The sequence below is a fragment of the Cyprinus carpio genome, chromosome B2 (genome assembly GCF_018340385.1).
Source record: "Cyprinus carpio isolate SPL01 chromosome B2, ASM1834038v1, whole genome shotgun sequence".
NCBI lineage: Eukaryota > Metazoa > Chordata > Actinopteri > Cypriniformes > Cyprinidae > Cyprinus > Cyprinus carpio.
This window is the reverse complement of record NC_056598.1, coordinates 27,237,241-27,255,829: the sequence shown is the minus strand read 5'-3', so window position 1 is coordinate 27,255,829 and position 18,589 is coordinate 27,237,241. Positions and strand designations below refer to the sequence as shown.

Here is an 18,589-nt window from a genome sequence, read left to right as displayed (position 1 = left end):
TAATGATCACAGCAAAAACGCACCAAATTTTACCTCAAGTTGGGCCACTAAATAAATATCAAGGTCTGTTTTCACAATTCTTGACTTGTATCATAAAAACAAACAATAGTAGCTATTAAAAGCCCTGCGCTATCAAAGATACACGATTGAACTAAAACAACAAAAACGTGCATAACTTTTTTTTAATTTTTCAGATTCTGTTGATGGGTTGTCTAAATTGTTCTCATGAAAAAACTTAACATAACAAAAATTTCAAAAATTGTAATGCTTTAAAGGGTCAGAGGTGTGATATCAGCTACTTTCAGACAGAAACTAGCATGCAAAACAGCATTAACGCATAACTCAGATCATACCAAAACGTCGGTGATCTCATGGGGTTTGTAGATTTCTTGGTGGGTTATCATCACCCTTTCACTATTCTAAAGTGTCTGAAAAGTCTTGTCATTGAGTAGTATTTGAAGAGGAGTGCATGGCAGCGGCCATCCATCGATGTTTACAGGACCAGAGTGTCCCATCAGAAAAGGAATATGCATGGAATGTGAAATACGAGCGGGGCGGACCCCGACAGCCACATACAAAATATAGCTTAAAATATGAACATCAGTACTATTCACAGAATTCATCGTGCTGCGTAACAGATTGGAGTGAAGTTTGCAGTGGTGTTCTGTGACCAAAAACACATCCGCAGCTGCCACTGCCACAGAGGCGTAATGAGCTGCCGTGACGCACGCCTGATCGAGAAGAACTTACACTCCACCGCCACCAGAAAGCGCTTGCCTGTGGGCTCCACAGTCTTCAGACACAAAGAGATTCACAATAAGACTTCTGCAGTCAATGCAAACAGTGTGTTCTATAGCTTATTTCACCACGGCACTAACGGAAATACCTTCTGCTGAAGGCGCAGTCCAGGGCAGTGAACAAGCTCTCTGTCCGGATCCCAGTTTCAGTTTGCTACGCTTCCCGTTGACCTCTCTTATGAGTTTTCATGACGCCACAAAGAATGTTGAAGGGGTGTGTTTTTGCCTGAAGTCGTTGATTTGAAAGTCAAAATATATATTCAAAAATAAATTTGTTTTTAAATTTCCTATTAATTTTTAAAAATGCACTTAAAATTCACAAAATGCCACAACAATTAAGAAAAAAAGGCAACATTTTACTTAATAATAATTTATAATACTCAGTATAAACATAACAATAACAAAGCATTATTTATCTTCAAGAAATATAACAACTTAGCACACAGCAAAACCCATTTAAAAGGTTTTTTTCGGTTTGTGTGTGTATACATATACATACCATAATACATATATATATAATTTTTTGCCCATAAATATTCTGGGACCCTTTAACATGTTATCATTAAAAAAGTAAGAAGGTCCATTTAAATTAGAAAACATTTTATTGTTGAATATTATTACCACTACAAAACAACAAACAGAAACATCATTATCTTATAAAATATAATAATTATCTGGTAACATTAGAAAACAACGTTTTTAGGTTTGCAATTATTTAAAAACAATACATATTTGTAGTCACGTATTTGGGACATTTTAATTTTCAGGTCTGATATATAAATGTCAGTTAACTAGAAAACAATGTTGTTGATCTTATTAATACTACTGCTACCAAAGAACAAAATCATAAGCATAATTTAGATTAAAGAGAAATTACACACAAAAGGTATAATATGTAACTATAAAACATTAAATATATGTCTATATTCAAGCAATATTAACATTCTAAATGTAATGTATGCATTCCCCCTAAATTGAGAAACCATTTTAATTATTTAATTTAAAATAAACAAAAACAAGGCATTGTTTACCTAAAAAAAATTTTTACAAAAATTATAATTCGACTTATATTCAGATGCAGTAAATATACTATTAATAGTATGTTGATAGGTAAAAAAAAAAATTAAAGTTGTTTAAGGTTTGGCACAACAATTAAACATTAAATATTGGCTATAATTCGAAGCCATATAACCCCTTCTAAACGTAATGTATGAATGACACAAAATTAGAAAACATTTTAAATATTTTTATTTCAATTTAAAATAACAAAAAAAACATTAAATAATAAACGCATAATTATAAATCTATTATATTGATAGGGAATGTAGTGATCGATTCTATATCGGGCCACATGTGTGGACCTGAGGAGAAACTGACTTCATACATCCCACTAAAAACTGGATGATTCAAAGTTCTGAGAAAAGCTCTGTGTCAGTCGTTTGAAGACACCCTTTGTCTCTAATGCAATGAAACATTCATGTATTTAAGGACATCCAAATGCTATTTAGTAAAACTAATACACAACAGTACTAGATAGAGTTCAGGAAAAACCTGAAGCAAGGGAGCATTGCTAGGATGCTGACCATGTCCTTAAACATGCTGGGACTTTTTCAGGAGGCGGTCTCATCATGAATCCTCTCACACACAGCTGTCTGCCACATCAGCACTTTACTGCTGCCAGCTACCCTTGTTTGCTGTTTCAGCTTACCCAAATGATTTCAATAAAACAACGCAACGGGGCATCTCTCTCAGCAGGGCTTCCATGATCCTAAAAAAGGACCAATAAGTAAACTTGTTATTCACCATTAAGGGACAAAAATCAACAACTGCGACTTCAGCACTCTAGGAGTGGAGAAGCAATAATCTTCACACTAATTTCATGTACCACAGCAGTAATATAATAGCATTTCAACCTTTCTATTGCAACATGATGATTAGAGTTTTAAAGGGTTCAGACCTCTTTGGAACTTGATGGTGTGGGTCAGGATATGCTCTTTCTCCAGACTATGCTTCCTCACATGGAGGTTGAATGAGATCCTGTTGATCAGTTGCAAGCGCGCTGGCTTTCTCCACAAGCCTCCAGATACTCAAAACACCTTATGCACATCCTCGAGATGTTCTCTTTTATTCCACCATACTGCTTCTCTGAAACCCCTTCTTCCAGCCTTTCATGATTTATTTGCAAAACAACGCATTCTTAGGCACTGTAAAGAACAAGAACAAATGCTCAGACTTTCATGCATGTGAATTCTGACGCAGAAACGAAAGCATTTCTGATGAATACAGAGGAAACCTGTTTAAAATTAAATAAAAAGGATAAGGCTGTTAGTGTAAAAACTGATTACAGTTTTTTTTTTTTTTTTGCAACTGAACTTACAAACAATATTCTTTGGCGAGCTCATTTTACATAATCAATATTGAATAAGAGAGCTCAGAAGTGAATCAAAATGTGGTATGAACAAGCTACATGGACATCGCTTGAAAATTACTGCATTGCAAGTTTTAGATGTTTATATCCACATTATTATAGATATATATAAATATTATATCTCTAATATAAGATATAATAGCATATATATATATAAATATCTATATATATATCTATCTATATATATTAAATTAGCAAAAAATATATTTATAGGTTTAAATTAATATTCTTTGATCATCCATACTTATATTCTGTTATAATATATTATTGTGCATATCGAAATGATTAGATGTTAACAAAAAAGTGTAATAGAAATTAACAATATACATGGGACAAGATAGTTGGATGAATCCTATCAATCAGACGGCGTTAATCTGATTACCATGATATGAAGAAAATTACTCAAGGCTATTTTTATCGTTTTTTTTGTCTTTTTACATTTTTTAAAAGATGGTGTAGTTTGTTTTTTGCATAACACTTAAAGAACAATTTTGATAAATAAAATATTAGAAGGACTCCAGTGTTTATTAAAAAAATAATAATTCTAATTAGATGATATGCTGAAAATTAATGCATTGCATTTACATGTATTATATGATTAATGTCATTTAGAAGAAAATTTCAGACGGCATGCAAAGGCTTGGCTCTGACATCTTCATCACCAAACATAATAATTATATATATATATATAGCTATATATACAATAATACATATACTAGGTATATATATAATATATATATATATATATATATATCACTATAATATATATATATATATAGATAAATATACATATATAATAATATATATATAATAATAGATATAGATAGAAGATAGATTAGATAGATAGATAATATTTTATCGTTTTTTTTTTTATATTCTTCTATTTTACATATTTCTTATTTGGTTATTTATGCCCAGTCAGCAATCCATAAATAGTCATTACAAAAGTGCTTTAGAAGTCAATATCCTGGTTATTCATCCAATCATAAGTCCTTGCGACGGTTACCATCAACGCACACACTCACTGTGTCAACGTGGTGGCTAATGTGGGACAGCATGAGGAGGTACTGGTGGGACCGCCCGGCTCGTGCTGCACTTGGTCACGGTTGGCGCCAGACTCATCCCGTCCTGGCATGTTGTAAGCCGTCCGAGACGGCCCTTCCGCCGAGCCAGGCCCAATCCAGAGCCGTCTCAGCTCTTTCTTATACTGCACGAACGTGAAGAGCTGCGCGGGCGTCCGACACAGGTCCTTCAGCGCCCGTAAGGCGGCCTGCCTGGTCTTGCAGTCGCCGTGCTGCGAGCAGACAGCGAGGGCGAAGAGGGTGGGCTTGGCACGGACAGCGTGGCCCTCCAAATTTGAGCGTCTGATCTCCTGCACCACCTCACAGCCGTGCCCCCCCTCCATGAGCTGCATCAGGGCCAGGGCGCTCTCTATGCCCAGAGCACACTCTCTGTGGTGCTGTAGGTGAAGGCGCTCTCAGAGCAGTAGCAGAGGAAGCTGAGCATGAACTTACAGCTGGCTCACCCGATCCGCCCGATGAGTTCAGCGCCTGTTCATTAACAGCTGACTGCTCTGGAAGAGATGCTGGACTCCATATTTAACAAGATCCTTTGATCCTACAGACAGACCACATCAACACTGTCAGCAGACATGCATGCATTCTGTTTAAGTGCTGTAAGACTGGACAAATAAATAACTTGATAAACCAGTAAAAACATCATATTAGTAGAAGATAATATATACATTATTAAAAATATGAATATATGGTCAAAGGTTTGGAAACATGCCTGTTTTAATGTTTTTTGAAGAAGTTTCTTCTATAATCATTTTCATTTATTTGATCAAAACTACAGAAAAAATTTGAAATATTCTTGATATATTATTACAATTTAAAATAATTGTTTTTTAAATTTATTATACTTTAAATTATCATTTATTTCTGTGATGCAAAGCTGAATTTTTTAGGATCATTATCACATGATCCTTTAGAAATCATTCTAATATGATGATTCATTATCAAAGTTGGAAACAGTTCTGCTGCTTATAGTTTTCAAGAACATGTGATAAAATATAGGATACTTTGTTGAATGTAAAAAAGTAACAATATACGCAAGCTATGTTTTTTAAAAAATATAAATATTTTGTAATAACAATGTACACTGCAGGTCAGTAATTTGGGGTCAGTAATTTTTTTCTTTCTTTTTTTAAATAAAATCAATACTTTTATTCAGCAAGGATGTGTTAAATTGATAAAAATTGATAGTAAAGAAAATATATTATTAGAATATATATTATTAGAATTTTTTTTTTTTATTTTGAATAAATGCAGTTCTTTTTAACCTTTTATTCATCAAATATATTAGACAGCAGAACTGTTTCCAACACTCATAATAAATCAGAATATTAGAATGATTTCTAAATGATCATGTGATAGACTGGATGTTACATGTGACACTGAAGGCTGGAGTAATGATGCTGAAAATTCAGCTTTGCATCACAGGAATAAATTATTTTTTAAGTATATTCAAATGAGAAAACTATTATTTTTAAGTTGTATTTCTATTATTTTTGATCAAATATAAATGCAGGCTTGATGAGCAGAGAAGAGACTTCTTTCAAAAACATTAAAAATAGTAATGTTTCCAAACTTTTGACCTGTACTGTATATGATATAAAGATTAAACGTAAAAGATGTATGTTTATACACAATAATAAAATATATAATAAAGAAATATTAAGTATAAAATATAAACGTAAATAAATAAAGATGTAAAGATATCTTTAGAAATGTACTTTTAATATTTATGTATACATAACTTATAATTTATACATATAATATTTACTAATATTTACTTATGTATAAGTATGTATAGTTTTATACACACACAAATACAATAAATATTAAATATAATATTTAAAACATGTATATGTTATATATTAAAGTAATATAAAGTTTAAATAAGTATTTACTTTTAATATTTACGTCTGCTCGTGTATTACATAAAAATATACATGAACTTAAAATTCAAAAATCTTTAAAAAAAAAAATTTAATAAATAAATATCTCTCTTGAAATATTTACTTATATATGTACAGGTGTTACACACACACACACAATGGTATTACATACAATCACGTTTGTACTTGTTCTGTACCAAGTGTTAGATGGATAATAATACATGCCAAGTTATATAATGATAATAATAATGAAACGGCTTTTTAAGTGCAACTTGTTGTAATACAACTCTAAGTATACTTCATTGTAGCTTTTAACATTTAAATAAACCAGTATATATGTATGACTCAGCTCTTCAAAGCCTGCCAGACTGAGCGCATCATTGTTTTGTCAGCTTTATGAGGCTCAGATCGCTAGCTCTTTTAATCCTGTTAGCCGGTTAGCCAGAGCGAACAAAACCTCCTCAAAATACACGCATCCAGCCAATAAAGTTTACACTGAAGTGCTCCATCACACCCATACTACATCACTGATCAACAACACCCAGACCACAACCTTTAAATCACATCACACACACACACACGATGAAGCAGGGAGGGGTCACGTAACGTTAGACGGACATCGACTAGCCTGATGCTAACACAAATCACTAAACTCTCTCGCTGCTTGAAGGAGAACATCAAAATGCAGCTGGAACACTTTTAATAAATCCAAAAGCTCTCTACCTGCTGCTGTCCTCAGCCAAAGTCTCTAGATCTTCCCGAGAGTCACAGCTCCTCCCTAAAAAATCAGCCTCGGGGAAGAAGAGAACAGCGAAGATTCCTGACTGAGCGCAACACAACGGCCGCGTCTCAAAACCTAGTGACACTCCTAACTAGACATCACTGGCGAGCACTGGAACGCGGTCTGCGCTACTTTATAGTAAGGATTGGATCTTTCCGAGTTAATAGAGTAGACAAACTATCAAATAAAACACCATCCAATATCAAATACTATCCTGCAGCTTTTCTGTCTATTTCCGGTCTAAGTAGACAAACTCTTAAAAAACTGCGGTCATTATTTGATAATATTATTAATTAAGTGACCATCGCATTTCAGATGTTAAGTCTGCTTATATAGAAACAGCAGAAACTTAAATTCGTGCAGGCAAATGACAAAATAATTCACTGGAACTCCACATAAAGACTAATACTAATGAATAATAGTCCTGCTATAAGGTCAAAACTGGACTACACACAAGGGACGACACTCATGAATATTCATTAGGTTGGACTGACGTTGCTTAGTAACCTTCCTTGAGTGTCCACTCACGTACCCTAATTAATATTCATAACCAATTCCGCAGCATAGTAAGATTCTCGGAACATTTTTAATTCCTTGTCGAATTATGTCCAGTTCAGCACGTCGCCGTCCCAATCAGAGCCTCCACCCTGACACACAAATGGAAATCCGCTCAAGAAGCGCAAGTGTAAAACACGCGCATATAAAATATCAATTCATGCAGCCACAGACGATTCTGATTGGTTAGCTGCTTCCACGTTGAGTAAAGTAACACGCATCACGTGACACCGTTTTAAGGTAAGCGGTGCAGAAATTAAATATGTACACATGCTCTGTTTTAGCCTGAACTGATTTACCTTTATTTTGGCATTACACTGACTTCTTTGGAAACATGCTGCACAACTCCTTGTTCAAGCTCTTGTTCTGCACAGACTGGACTATTGCAATGCTCTTTCAGCAAGGCTTCCAGCAAGTTCTGCAGATAATCCAGAATACAGCTGCAAGGGTAGTCTTTAACAATAAGGAAAAAGAACGCATTTCACACCTCTGTTCATCAGTTTTCACTGGCTACCAATAGCTTCTCGTGTAAAATTCAAGGCATTGATGTTTGCCTATAAAACAACCACTGGCTCTGCACCCCTTCACCTAAAGTCACTGCTTCAGGCTTAAGTGCCCTCCAGAAGCTTGCATTGACCCTCTTAACACTTGCACTCTCTGTTCTATTTCTGTTGTAACTACTTGTTTTCTTTTTATTTATTATAAAAAATGACCCTCCAACACTAGCATTCTCTATTCTTTTTTTCTTCTTTTGACTTTTTTTTAATATATTTTATTTTTATTTAATAAAGACCCTCTGACACTATGTGCCCCCTCTTTTTTATTCTATCTACTTGTTATATATATATATATATATATATATATATATATATATATATATATATATATATATATATATATATATATATATATATATATATATATATACACACACACACACACACACATATATAGACACATATATAAATATAAATAAATACGTGTGTGTGTGTGATATATTAACCCTTGCATACTGCGTTAGGCTACCTGAGACTTGTCCGCACTAAGATTATTGCCGTTTTGGTGATTTTGATTGCTTGTATTGTCCTCATTTGTAGGTCGATTAGGACAAAAGCGTCTTCTAAATGACTAAATGTAAATGTAAAAGCCGTATTAAATAAATCAATATTTCTGTAATTTAGAATTTAGTTTTCAAATGCATTTTTATTCACCCTTCCGTCATTTCTGTGTTTTATGTACTCTTTAATAAAATTTAGAAAATCAAACAATTAAACACACGTGTCGCGTGAAGGTGTCGGTCTTCTGCCGCATGGACACTGACGCAATCCAATCAAACAACGAATAGGAAACGGCGAGTCGCAGCAAGCCCCGCCCCCTCTGACTTCCTCCTGGTTTCCGTTCTGCGGGTTACAGTTCTCTGCTAAGCACCGGCTCGCCTCGCAGAGCGCCACCCATCTTCCCGTCTTTAAACTCCTGTCTCCGTTCACCTCTGCGTTCAGGACGCGCATCCTTCATCAAGGCTGCAGCAGCTCGAGCATCTCAGTGGCCGGGACCGTGGGCTTCATAGGGCAATGATCTCACCGGAGCTTAATTTTAATTTATTTACGAGTGACCTTTCACATTACTTCAAAAACCAAGTCAAAGTCGGGCTCTTCGGCTCAGGGGTGGGACTCTCGGTGGTGCTCGGATTCAGCGCCGCTTATGCCTGCTACTACCTGCTCTCTGTGGCCAAGGTAAGTCACTGTCCGTCCGTCCGGTCACGTTCATGTACAAATGAATGGCGTGATTCGGATGCTCGTGCACGCCAATCGGTGCGCGAGGACTGCCGGCTAATAATGATGTCATAATGCAAGAGACTGTATTACGTCACTGTAGTCCTGTCAGTCTCGTTCTTTTATACTCAGTGCAGAGCTGATATTAATGTCATAATGCGCCTTGAAATATGCATTAAAGCTTTCATTTGTCAAAAAAAGTCTTGCTGTACTCTCTTTTGAAACATATACACAGGTATAAATAGTGCCATAAAAGCATATTTCCTCATTTTTACAGCTTAGACGGGGAAATAGATTTTAAGGTAGTGACACTGCATATTGTGTTATAATTCACTAGTGTTCTAATTTTCATCACACTGAACAAAAAACACTGATTTATTGTTAAATAGTGATGGATAAACATATAGCAGGACAAAAATGAAGATAAAACTTGGGTGAAAGTTTTTTGTCACAGTTTGTAACAGTAATCAAATATATCTAAATGGCACACTGGAATATAAAACTATACAAAGATGAATTAATCAAACTATTAAAATTATTTAAAAAAAAATATTCATATGATATTCATGAAGTCCAGAGTGGCTTAAAACTTTTAAGCTTAAAAGTTTCTTTTCTTAAAGTTTGACCTAAAAATGTTTTGTATTTGTATGTCACAATTTCATTTTATATTGTAGTAAGTCAATACAATACATTTATAATATGATATAAAAAATATATTTTTTATTATTTATTAATCATAACTTATAATTATATATTTATGTATCATATATTATGATTGTTAATATTATATTTATTATTATTGTTATTATTATTATAATATTATTAGAATATACTGTATTTATTTTATCACATAGAATTGTAACAAATAATAAATATGTATTGTATATTATGATTACGATGAAAACTGTTGTTATACATTTACTAAAAAGTAGTTTAAATTCTTCAGGATCAGGATTAAAATTTAAATGAATGAATAAATGAATGAATGAATGAATGAATGAATGAATGAATAAAATGGGGGAAGGCGGGGGGTAAATGAATGAATAGTTTGGCTATTTTTAACTTTCTGAGATAACCACCAGTCCCTTTGCTCTTTGTTTTGCAGAAACCTATACTGATAGCTGGAGGAAAGAAGTTTCATCAGTTCCTGAGGGACAAATGCCCCGTGGTCTCGGAGACGTACTACCCCACGTTCTGGTGCTGGGAGAGCCGGGTGCAGACGCTGCTCAGACCCTTCGTGACCGCCAAGCCCTGGGTCAACTACAGAAAGTGAGCGCACTTCCCTGTGTATCTTTCAAAATCCAACCATTTCAAAGACTTAATGTCAGAGGAAGTGGTTGATCACAGTGCCAGGTTTGCTTTAGACAGGAAATGAACATTTCCTCTGAACGCTGGTGAATATGCATTGTATGTAGCTCCTGTATTTAATTTGCCGTTGGGGTCCATTAACAGGCTTCAAGTATAAGAATAGCAGTCTGAAAGTTAATTTGTTGAAAGCTGGGTCTCCTTATGCTGTAAGAGCATTCAAATCAAAGCAGGTTTCTTCATTTACACAGAAGTTGCCACCGTTTCTCCTCTTGAGGATACATTTTGCCTTCTTTAACATATAAAAAGTGCCCTTGGTTGATGATCAGAGAGCTTCTTTCAGCATTCATTTCATTGATTGTCTGATGCAGCAAGAGAGCAGCTCAGTGTTCAGAGGACTCCTGTTCTCAGCAATATACAGAGAGAAAGAGAGAGCGCAGCTTATATCAGCTTTCCTGTTCTGATGATTGCATGTTATGAGAATCCATACACTGATGCAAGTAAAGAGAGCAAGTATAGAGGGTCATATTTCAGCCCATAATCAAAAGTGGCAAAATAAATTCTGATTTATATAACGAAAAAACATACTTTAGGATTTATACAAATGTATTCAGTATATATATATATATATATATATATATATATATATATATATATATATATATATATATATATATATATATATATATATATAAAGAAATTAATAGTATGTTTAAGAAATAAATAAATAAAATCATGCATACTCCAGCCATATTGTAGCCTAATAAGTTTTTTATTATTATTATTTGCAAATAGATTTTATTTTTATTTTAATAAAAACAATAGGTATTATTTTTCTGACAATTAAGACATTTTAACCAAAATCACTTTCACAAAAATCAACAAATCTACAATAATTGCTTGAGTTTCGGGAAAACAATGCAAAAAAAAAAAATCTCATGCAGATATTTTTTTCAAGCAGTATTAACAGTCTATTATATATATATATATATATATATATATATATTCTGTGAATCTGCATGAGATTTTATATGCATATATATTAGATATATGTTATTGATCCTATTGCAAAAATAATTGTTTATTTATTTTTTTTATTTTTTACTTTGTCATTTTTAATTAAAATGTATTAACTTGAGCTTATGGTGATTATTATTGTTATTTGTTGTATTTTAGAGTGAAATTGTATTTTTACAATAATAATGTTTCCTATTTTGTTTTTAATTCATTCATTCAGTAATAACAAATATCATGATTTTTCCATCACACTACAAGAAATAAATCTCTTGCTACTCCCCTTACATTGCAATTTAAAGCATCTGGGATTTGAACATTGTTTGCTGCAAAACAAAAACAAAAAACTCAGTTTGTTAGTGAAACTGTTTTGTGTGGTGAATGGCGGTATATTTATCATATGGTAGAAACTGTTAGTTATTGATTCAGTGCTGCAGTGCATCTCTCACTAAACCAGTTTCGAGGCTAAATCGGCCCCTGTGCGTTTCTGCTCAGCGATCAGAGAAGATGCACACATGCAAAAACAGTATCATCCCCCGTACTGTTCGACTCGTCACCTGCACTGCTTTTAACGGGATTGAAATCAATAGCTAATCCGTTTCCTCCGTCTCAATATGCAGCATGAGCGAGCAAATCTGCTTACGGATCCTGCTGTGTGTGTGGAACGATCGAGGACAGTGTTTGAAGTCAAGGGCATCTGAGTTTGACCGTCCCGGCAGCTGCGCATTCCCGTTAGGAAGGAAGGGTTTGATGCATGCTGGGACGCACTGAATGCTCTCGTGTGTGATGTCATCCGTCTCTGACACCGCCAATGCCATGTAGTCAGGTGTGAAATTGGAGCTTCTGTTTTGGAAACAGAATGTCCTGGGAATACAGATCCAGACGCGATAGAGCAACATCAAAAACCAGCAGTGTTTGAGCTTTCTGTTCAGATTTATTGTCTGAAGTCTTGGTACTAAAGGAATCTAGGTTGTTGAAGGTCACCTACAGTAGTTTTACTAAATAATCAAAGTAGTTTGATTTGTGTTTGCAGTACAGCACTTGCAATAGACATCTATAGAGCAAGGCTTTGTTGACACACTATTTCTGAAGTATTTTCAAAGTTAAGTCAGATTTATTTATTTAGTTCACAGTAATAAACAGTATTAATGTTGCAAAATTCTTCAATTATGAAATAAATTCAATTAAAATGAAGAAAATAAAACAAATATTAATACTGAAATGTTAGTAAAATAAAGTGATTATTATTGTTATTTTTCTGAAATACACAATGTTTTATTTTTAAGAGATAGTATTTTTGCATTTTTTTGGCTTTAATATTTCCATTTATTAATAATAAATATATTATTATTTTTATTCTTTAAAAAAATACAGCAAACCTGGAGCTTTTTAAAATAGCATTTTAATTGTAAGATTTTTTGCATAGTAATATTTCCTATTTTCTTTTCAAATTTGATTTATTAATGATAAATATAACAAATTATTTTTATCATCATCATCTTAATACATAATCACAACATTTTTAGCCAAACTGTGAATCCCTACAAAAAAGTACAGCAAAACGAAAGCTATTTTTACTATCATTTTTAATTGCAGTCACAATGTATATTAAAGCAGTTTGATTTTCTGACAAATTTCTGCAGCCCTAGTGTCAATATATTTTGGATTCAGTTTTGTTCAGCATTTATTAAAAGCATTTTTTTTTCTGCATAAATGTTACTAAAGTCAGTAGATTGTCATTGCTAAGCTCTGTGGCAGATTGGTCTCTCAATGTCTGGCATTTTGAAAGGTGGGATTTACATGTCTATAAAAAACTTTCCCACATTCAGAGTGCGGGCCGTTCCTGACGGCAGTGACTGCAGACAGACTTGGTCTAGAGTGCATATTTAATGCTGGCTCTGAAATTACATCGCACACATGTAGCTCTACGTGACGTCTGGTCTCTGAGAAAGCTAGATGTAAAACAACACGAGAGCTCTTTGACACAGATCCTCTCCGCAGCGTCTCTGGAGGAGTCAGACACTTCCAGCAGAGTCACGAAGAGTCCATCCACTGTAAATACATCTTTCAGCAATATCAGGCCAATTAGGCAATTTCTGGCTGACCTTCATAGAGAACATGTCTATTTCAACTAATTTTGAGTAAATAGTTAATCAGATAAGTGTTTGTTTAACAATCAGTTTCTCATATACTACGATTAAATAAAAGTTTGTGGTCTGTAAATTTTTTAAACAATTTTTTACATTTTATGATCACCATGGCTGTATTTATTTGATAAAAACAGTAATAAGTAAGCATATTGTGAAATATATATATTTTTTGTTGTCTAGTTAGTTGTTTTTTAAATGAACATATTTTAAAATAATTTATTTCTGTGACGAAAAAGCTTTTTTTTATCATCATTACTCGAGTGTCACATGATCCTTCAGAATAATGTGAAATCTAATATGCTGATTTGCTCAAGAATTATTATTTATTAATTATTAATGTTGAAAAGAGTTGTGCTGCTTCATATTTCTGTGGAAAATGTCTTTTTTGTCTGGATTTTGGCGGGGGGGTGGGGGGTTCTGGTTTCACTACTAGGGCACAGGGCCCCGTCAAAAAAGTGTGCCTGTATTTCGAAACTCTTGTTTTTAGTAGTGTTTTGGATATAAATGGATATGAATCATCTTTATCTGCAGCACGGAATCGTGCACAAGCTGTGCATACAATACAGAGCTGCTTCGTTGCTGACTAATGATAAGACATTTGGACATTTTGTTTCTTTCAATGGATTGTATGTATCTGCCTCATCCAGCTCTCTTTTTGTTTTCTGTGTTATAAAATGTCCAGTTACTAATTGGTGTTAGAAACCTCTGCAAATGATGCAGTGTGTGAGTGAACTGTCTGAATGAATCAATCTGAATCAAACAATTTCAGCAAACCTGTTTGCCTGATTAGATTGAAAGAGTGATTCATTTGTGAATGTGTCCTCACTAGTTCTGATTCTAAACACAAATGACTTGATTACTGGAATATCATCAGTGAAAATGACACTTGGGTCAATATATGTCAATCCCATAAGGATTTATCAGTGATATTTCCTGGGGTTCATGCCCCATTAAAAAAGATCTAGCGACACCCGACCTCTGACTTTTGAATCGTAGTGTATATCTATACATTTACATTTATTCACATAGCAGCTTATGAATGTCAGAACACATACAGTAAGCACAGTATCATTAAGGTGCTAATAGATCCACCATAAATGGAATATATTAGTGATTTTTGATAACTGCTGCTGATGTCAACAATAAAATGTGCCATTGAAGTCCCATATTAGCCAAGTACAAGTGCTAATGTAGAGGTTGGAAGCAAGCTAATGTCCAGCAGGGGAAGTGATGTCATCTCAAAACACAGGTGGGATGTGGCTAGTGCCAGACTGCAGACTGACTTTGGCTTTAGACCTGAGAAATACACTGACCATGTCCAGCTCTAACTCCGTTCACCACTTCAGCTCCACATAACTGACAATTATGGAGTTGCTATAAAAAAAAAAAAAAAAAACAGTTTCACTTAGAAATTGCTAGTAAACCTTATAAATAATAGCAAAGAATCAGCAAGTAATACATTAAATTAAATGTGAAGTATAAAGACTGAAATAGTAGTTTCTTGCAAACAGTACTTTTTTTTTTAACTTTTTTTACAGTACTTCGAAAAATAATTTCTTTTCAGTTTGTAATGTTCCATGCACATTTTTTTTAGTGTAGCAATTGAAATTAAAGGGTTAGTTCACCAAAAAATGAACATTAGCCCATAAATTACTCACTCTCAAGTCATCCTAGGTGTATATGACTTTCTTCTTTCAGACGAATCCAGTCGGAGTTATACTGAAAATGGTCTTTGATCTTACAAGCTGTTTAATGCCACTCAGCGGGTGTTGCATGCATCAGTCCAAAAGAAGTTAAATAAAAAGCGCCCATCCATAAAAACAAAAGTGTCTCACATGGCTCCGGGGTGAACAAAGTCCTCCTGTAGCGAATCGTGTTTTTGTAAGAAAAATATCCATATTCAAAACGTAATAATCACTTTAATGTAGCTTGTGCTCACTGTTGTACACAGAAGCAGTTACGGGCGGATGACGTATGAGGTCAGCGTTGCAATCAAAATAAAGTGATTTACAATAATGTTGACGTGTCTATTTATTAATCCATTCTAATCAAACATCCTTTTAAGTAGTTATGAATATATTTAACTATATACAGTGGGGGATGCTTTTGAAAACAAATCCTAAATATGTTATGCTTTCAGTCAGCTGCATGTAGATTCGTTTGATAGTTTTTAGATAATTTCAATCAGGATCTCCATCACTTTTACATTTAACATGCTTAAGCATTAAAGTTAGTTTGCATTATAAAAGGACAAACTATTTAAAAGGCGTTTGCACAGAAGAACATAGCACATTATTTTTTTGTTTGCAATTCAATCCAATTACATTCATACTGCACATTTTAAGTGGCTTAAGAGGCAGCTGTGGTGTGATACGGATTGCCATACAACCGTTGTACTGTCATGGTACTTTATGGTACTTTTGTTAGCGGACTAACATTCCTGTAACAGTTTCTCTCTTTGTACTATTTATGAGCGCTTAAGCTAGTATTAACACACAGTTCCACAGTTTGACTGAATGTTCCTCTGGCTAAATTAAGCTGTTCTGTGTGTCCGGCAGTGAGCTCATTACAGCACCAGATGGAGGCCAGATCTCTCTGGATTGGTTTGACAATGATGACAGCGCGTCCCACCCGGACCAGTCCACGCGCCCCACTGTGCTGCTGCTCCCGGGACTAACAGGCACAAGCCGCGAATCCTACATTCTGCATATGGTACAACAAAGCCGAGATCTGGGCTACAGGTGAGCAGCCTAGTTCACAGCCTTTAATTTAGAAAAGGGTCATGACGAATCACAACGTAATTGTTCTCTTGACAAAGAATGCTTGTTATACTATGGAAACATACTGTAGTGTTTAGAACTCAGAAATCCATATTGACACTTACCAATCAAGCAATTTCCAGTTCAGTCACAGTGAAAAATAATAGCACATCAAGGTCTGCGAGCAAAGCTAGCCCAAATAGCCCAAAGCTATGATAGCTGACCCAAAAATTCTGTCCTAATTTACTCACCCTAAAGTGGTTTCAAATCTGTATGAGTTTCTTTCTTCTGTTGCTGTCAAACGAAGCCTGCCTGACCCAAGACCTTAGGGTTGAAACACTGTGTTTCTAATAAACTTATTTTTGAGAGCAGTGCTGATTTTTGTTTATTGACAGTGAAGTGTTTCATGTGATCGAGCACCTGCCTAAAGTTTTTGGATGTGTGCATATTATACCTTCTTCGTTTCTTTCTTCTGTTGAACACAAAAGCAGATGTTTTGAAGAATGTTGGCAACCAAACAGTTGCTGGTAGCCATTGGCTTCCATAGTGGCTACCAGCAGTTTGTTTGGATACCAACATTCTTCTTTTGTGCTCGAAATAAGAAGAAAAAGTCAAACAGGTTTGGATCAACTTGAGCATATCATGGCAGAAGTTTCAGTTTTGGGTAAACTGTCTCTTTGGGGAAAAAAAAAATTTAAATAAATAAATAAACAGTTCCATGGGAAAACTGTCAACTTGGCAACCCTGAGCACATCTTTTATCAACAAGTCAGACTGCAAGGTATCATTCATTACAAACAGTGTGGAACAAGTTATGTGCTTAATTCTAAATCCGTCCTATTTTTTATTTAAAATTTTGATTTTCTTTTTTTTTTTTTTTTATCAAATGTTCTAATAGTCAAAAACTGAATCATTCGGGGGAAAAACAAAACAAGAAACAAAACCTGAATTTAGCTGTCAAATTCAACTTACTGGTACAATGACTCACTGACTTCAGAAGCAAGTTGAACAGACTACTTTTATGATACTATGTGTGATATTTGTATGGTGCTCTTGCATCCTTTTTATGACTTACACATCATTTTTGTGGATTTTCAATTCTTAAAAGCACATTAATATAGATAAATTGATGTGCCATTACAGGTTTGCTTATATCGGATGTTTTACAATTTCTCAATTTTTTTAATGCACAACTGTGTTCTCCTTCACCTTGAATTCTAACCGCACCTGTGGTGCACTTCAAAAGCAACAATTTCCTTTAGCTGTGCATATTTTGTCCCGCAAGATTCAGGCTTGAATGGCTGCTTTTGTAAGCTTTATGCCACATCTGCGCCGGAACATGAGTAGCTTACAATACTCCTGTAACATCTTTGTCAGACTTCACTTCTGAAGCTGCAACTCCATGTAGACAGAGAGAGAGAGAGAGAGAGAGAGAGAGAGTCAACAAACAGCTGAGCTCTGAACTAAATACTAAATCATTCATGTATATATAGACATTCACTCTCCCCCCTTTGGGCATCTATCAGGAGCTGATTCTTGTAAAGCTCGAGAGGCGTGAGGCAGTGGGGGCTACAGCAGCTCACTCAGCATCTTTCTTTGGCCTGTTCTCTGCTTAATGAATTGCAGCTTTGACCAGCTTTGCAGCTTAGCTAAGAGCAACTCTCCATGCCGCAGCAGAAATCGGCCCACCAGCCGCTAAATGTACACTAACACAAAATCAGTGACGTGTGCTATAGATGTAAACTTTGTTTTGCAGCGGAGCATTTTAACCTCTTGAAGTATCAATGAGCCATTTGTGTACTGACTGATGGATGTCGGGATCTCCGCTGTTTAGATGTTGAAATTGGTCTTTTTAATTTCAAAAAGCTTACAGTATACTTTGTAAATTATGTTGTGGCATCTTAAGTAACATTAAGTGATAATGTGCAGTCAAAATCAATGCACAACAAATGACCAATAAATAAATAAATGAACATGATTTTTCTTTGAGTTATTTGAGAAGAAAGAGTCAGTGGAGTGATATGAGCGATGTGAAACTAGTGTAACACAGAGACAGTGGTCTGCTATGTT

The 18,589-nt window shown here is 34.6% G+C and overlaps 2 protein-coding genes and 1 pseudogene across 3 annotated transcripts in view; 2 read left to right on the top strand and 1 right to left on the bottom strand.

The window, feature by feature from the left end:
- Positions 1-18,589, top strand: part of LOC109057293 (period circadian protein homolog 2-like) — a 368,217-nt gene that overhangs the window by 101,555 nt on the left and 248,073 nt on the right. The window lies entirely within an intron of this gene.
- On the bottom strand, positions 4,209-6,407 carry LOC122136320 (annotated as a pseudogene).
- The window catches only part of LOC109104174 (phospholipase ABHD3-like), a 15,922-nt gene continuing 6,254 nt past the window's right edge, over positions 8,922-18,589 (top strand). The window contains 3 exon segments of the mRNA XM_042718962.1: positions 8,922-9,253; positions 10,398-10,561; positions 16,320-16,502. Of these exon segments, the coding sequence (XP_042574896.1) occupies positions 9,092-9,253; positions 10,398-10,561; positions 16,320-16,502 (509 nt within the window). The 5' untranslated portion in view covers positions 8,922-9,091.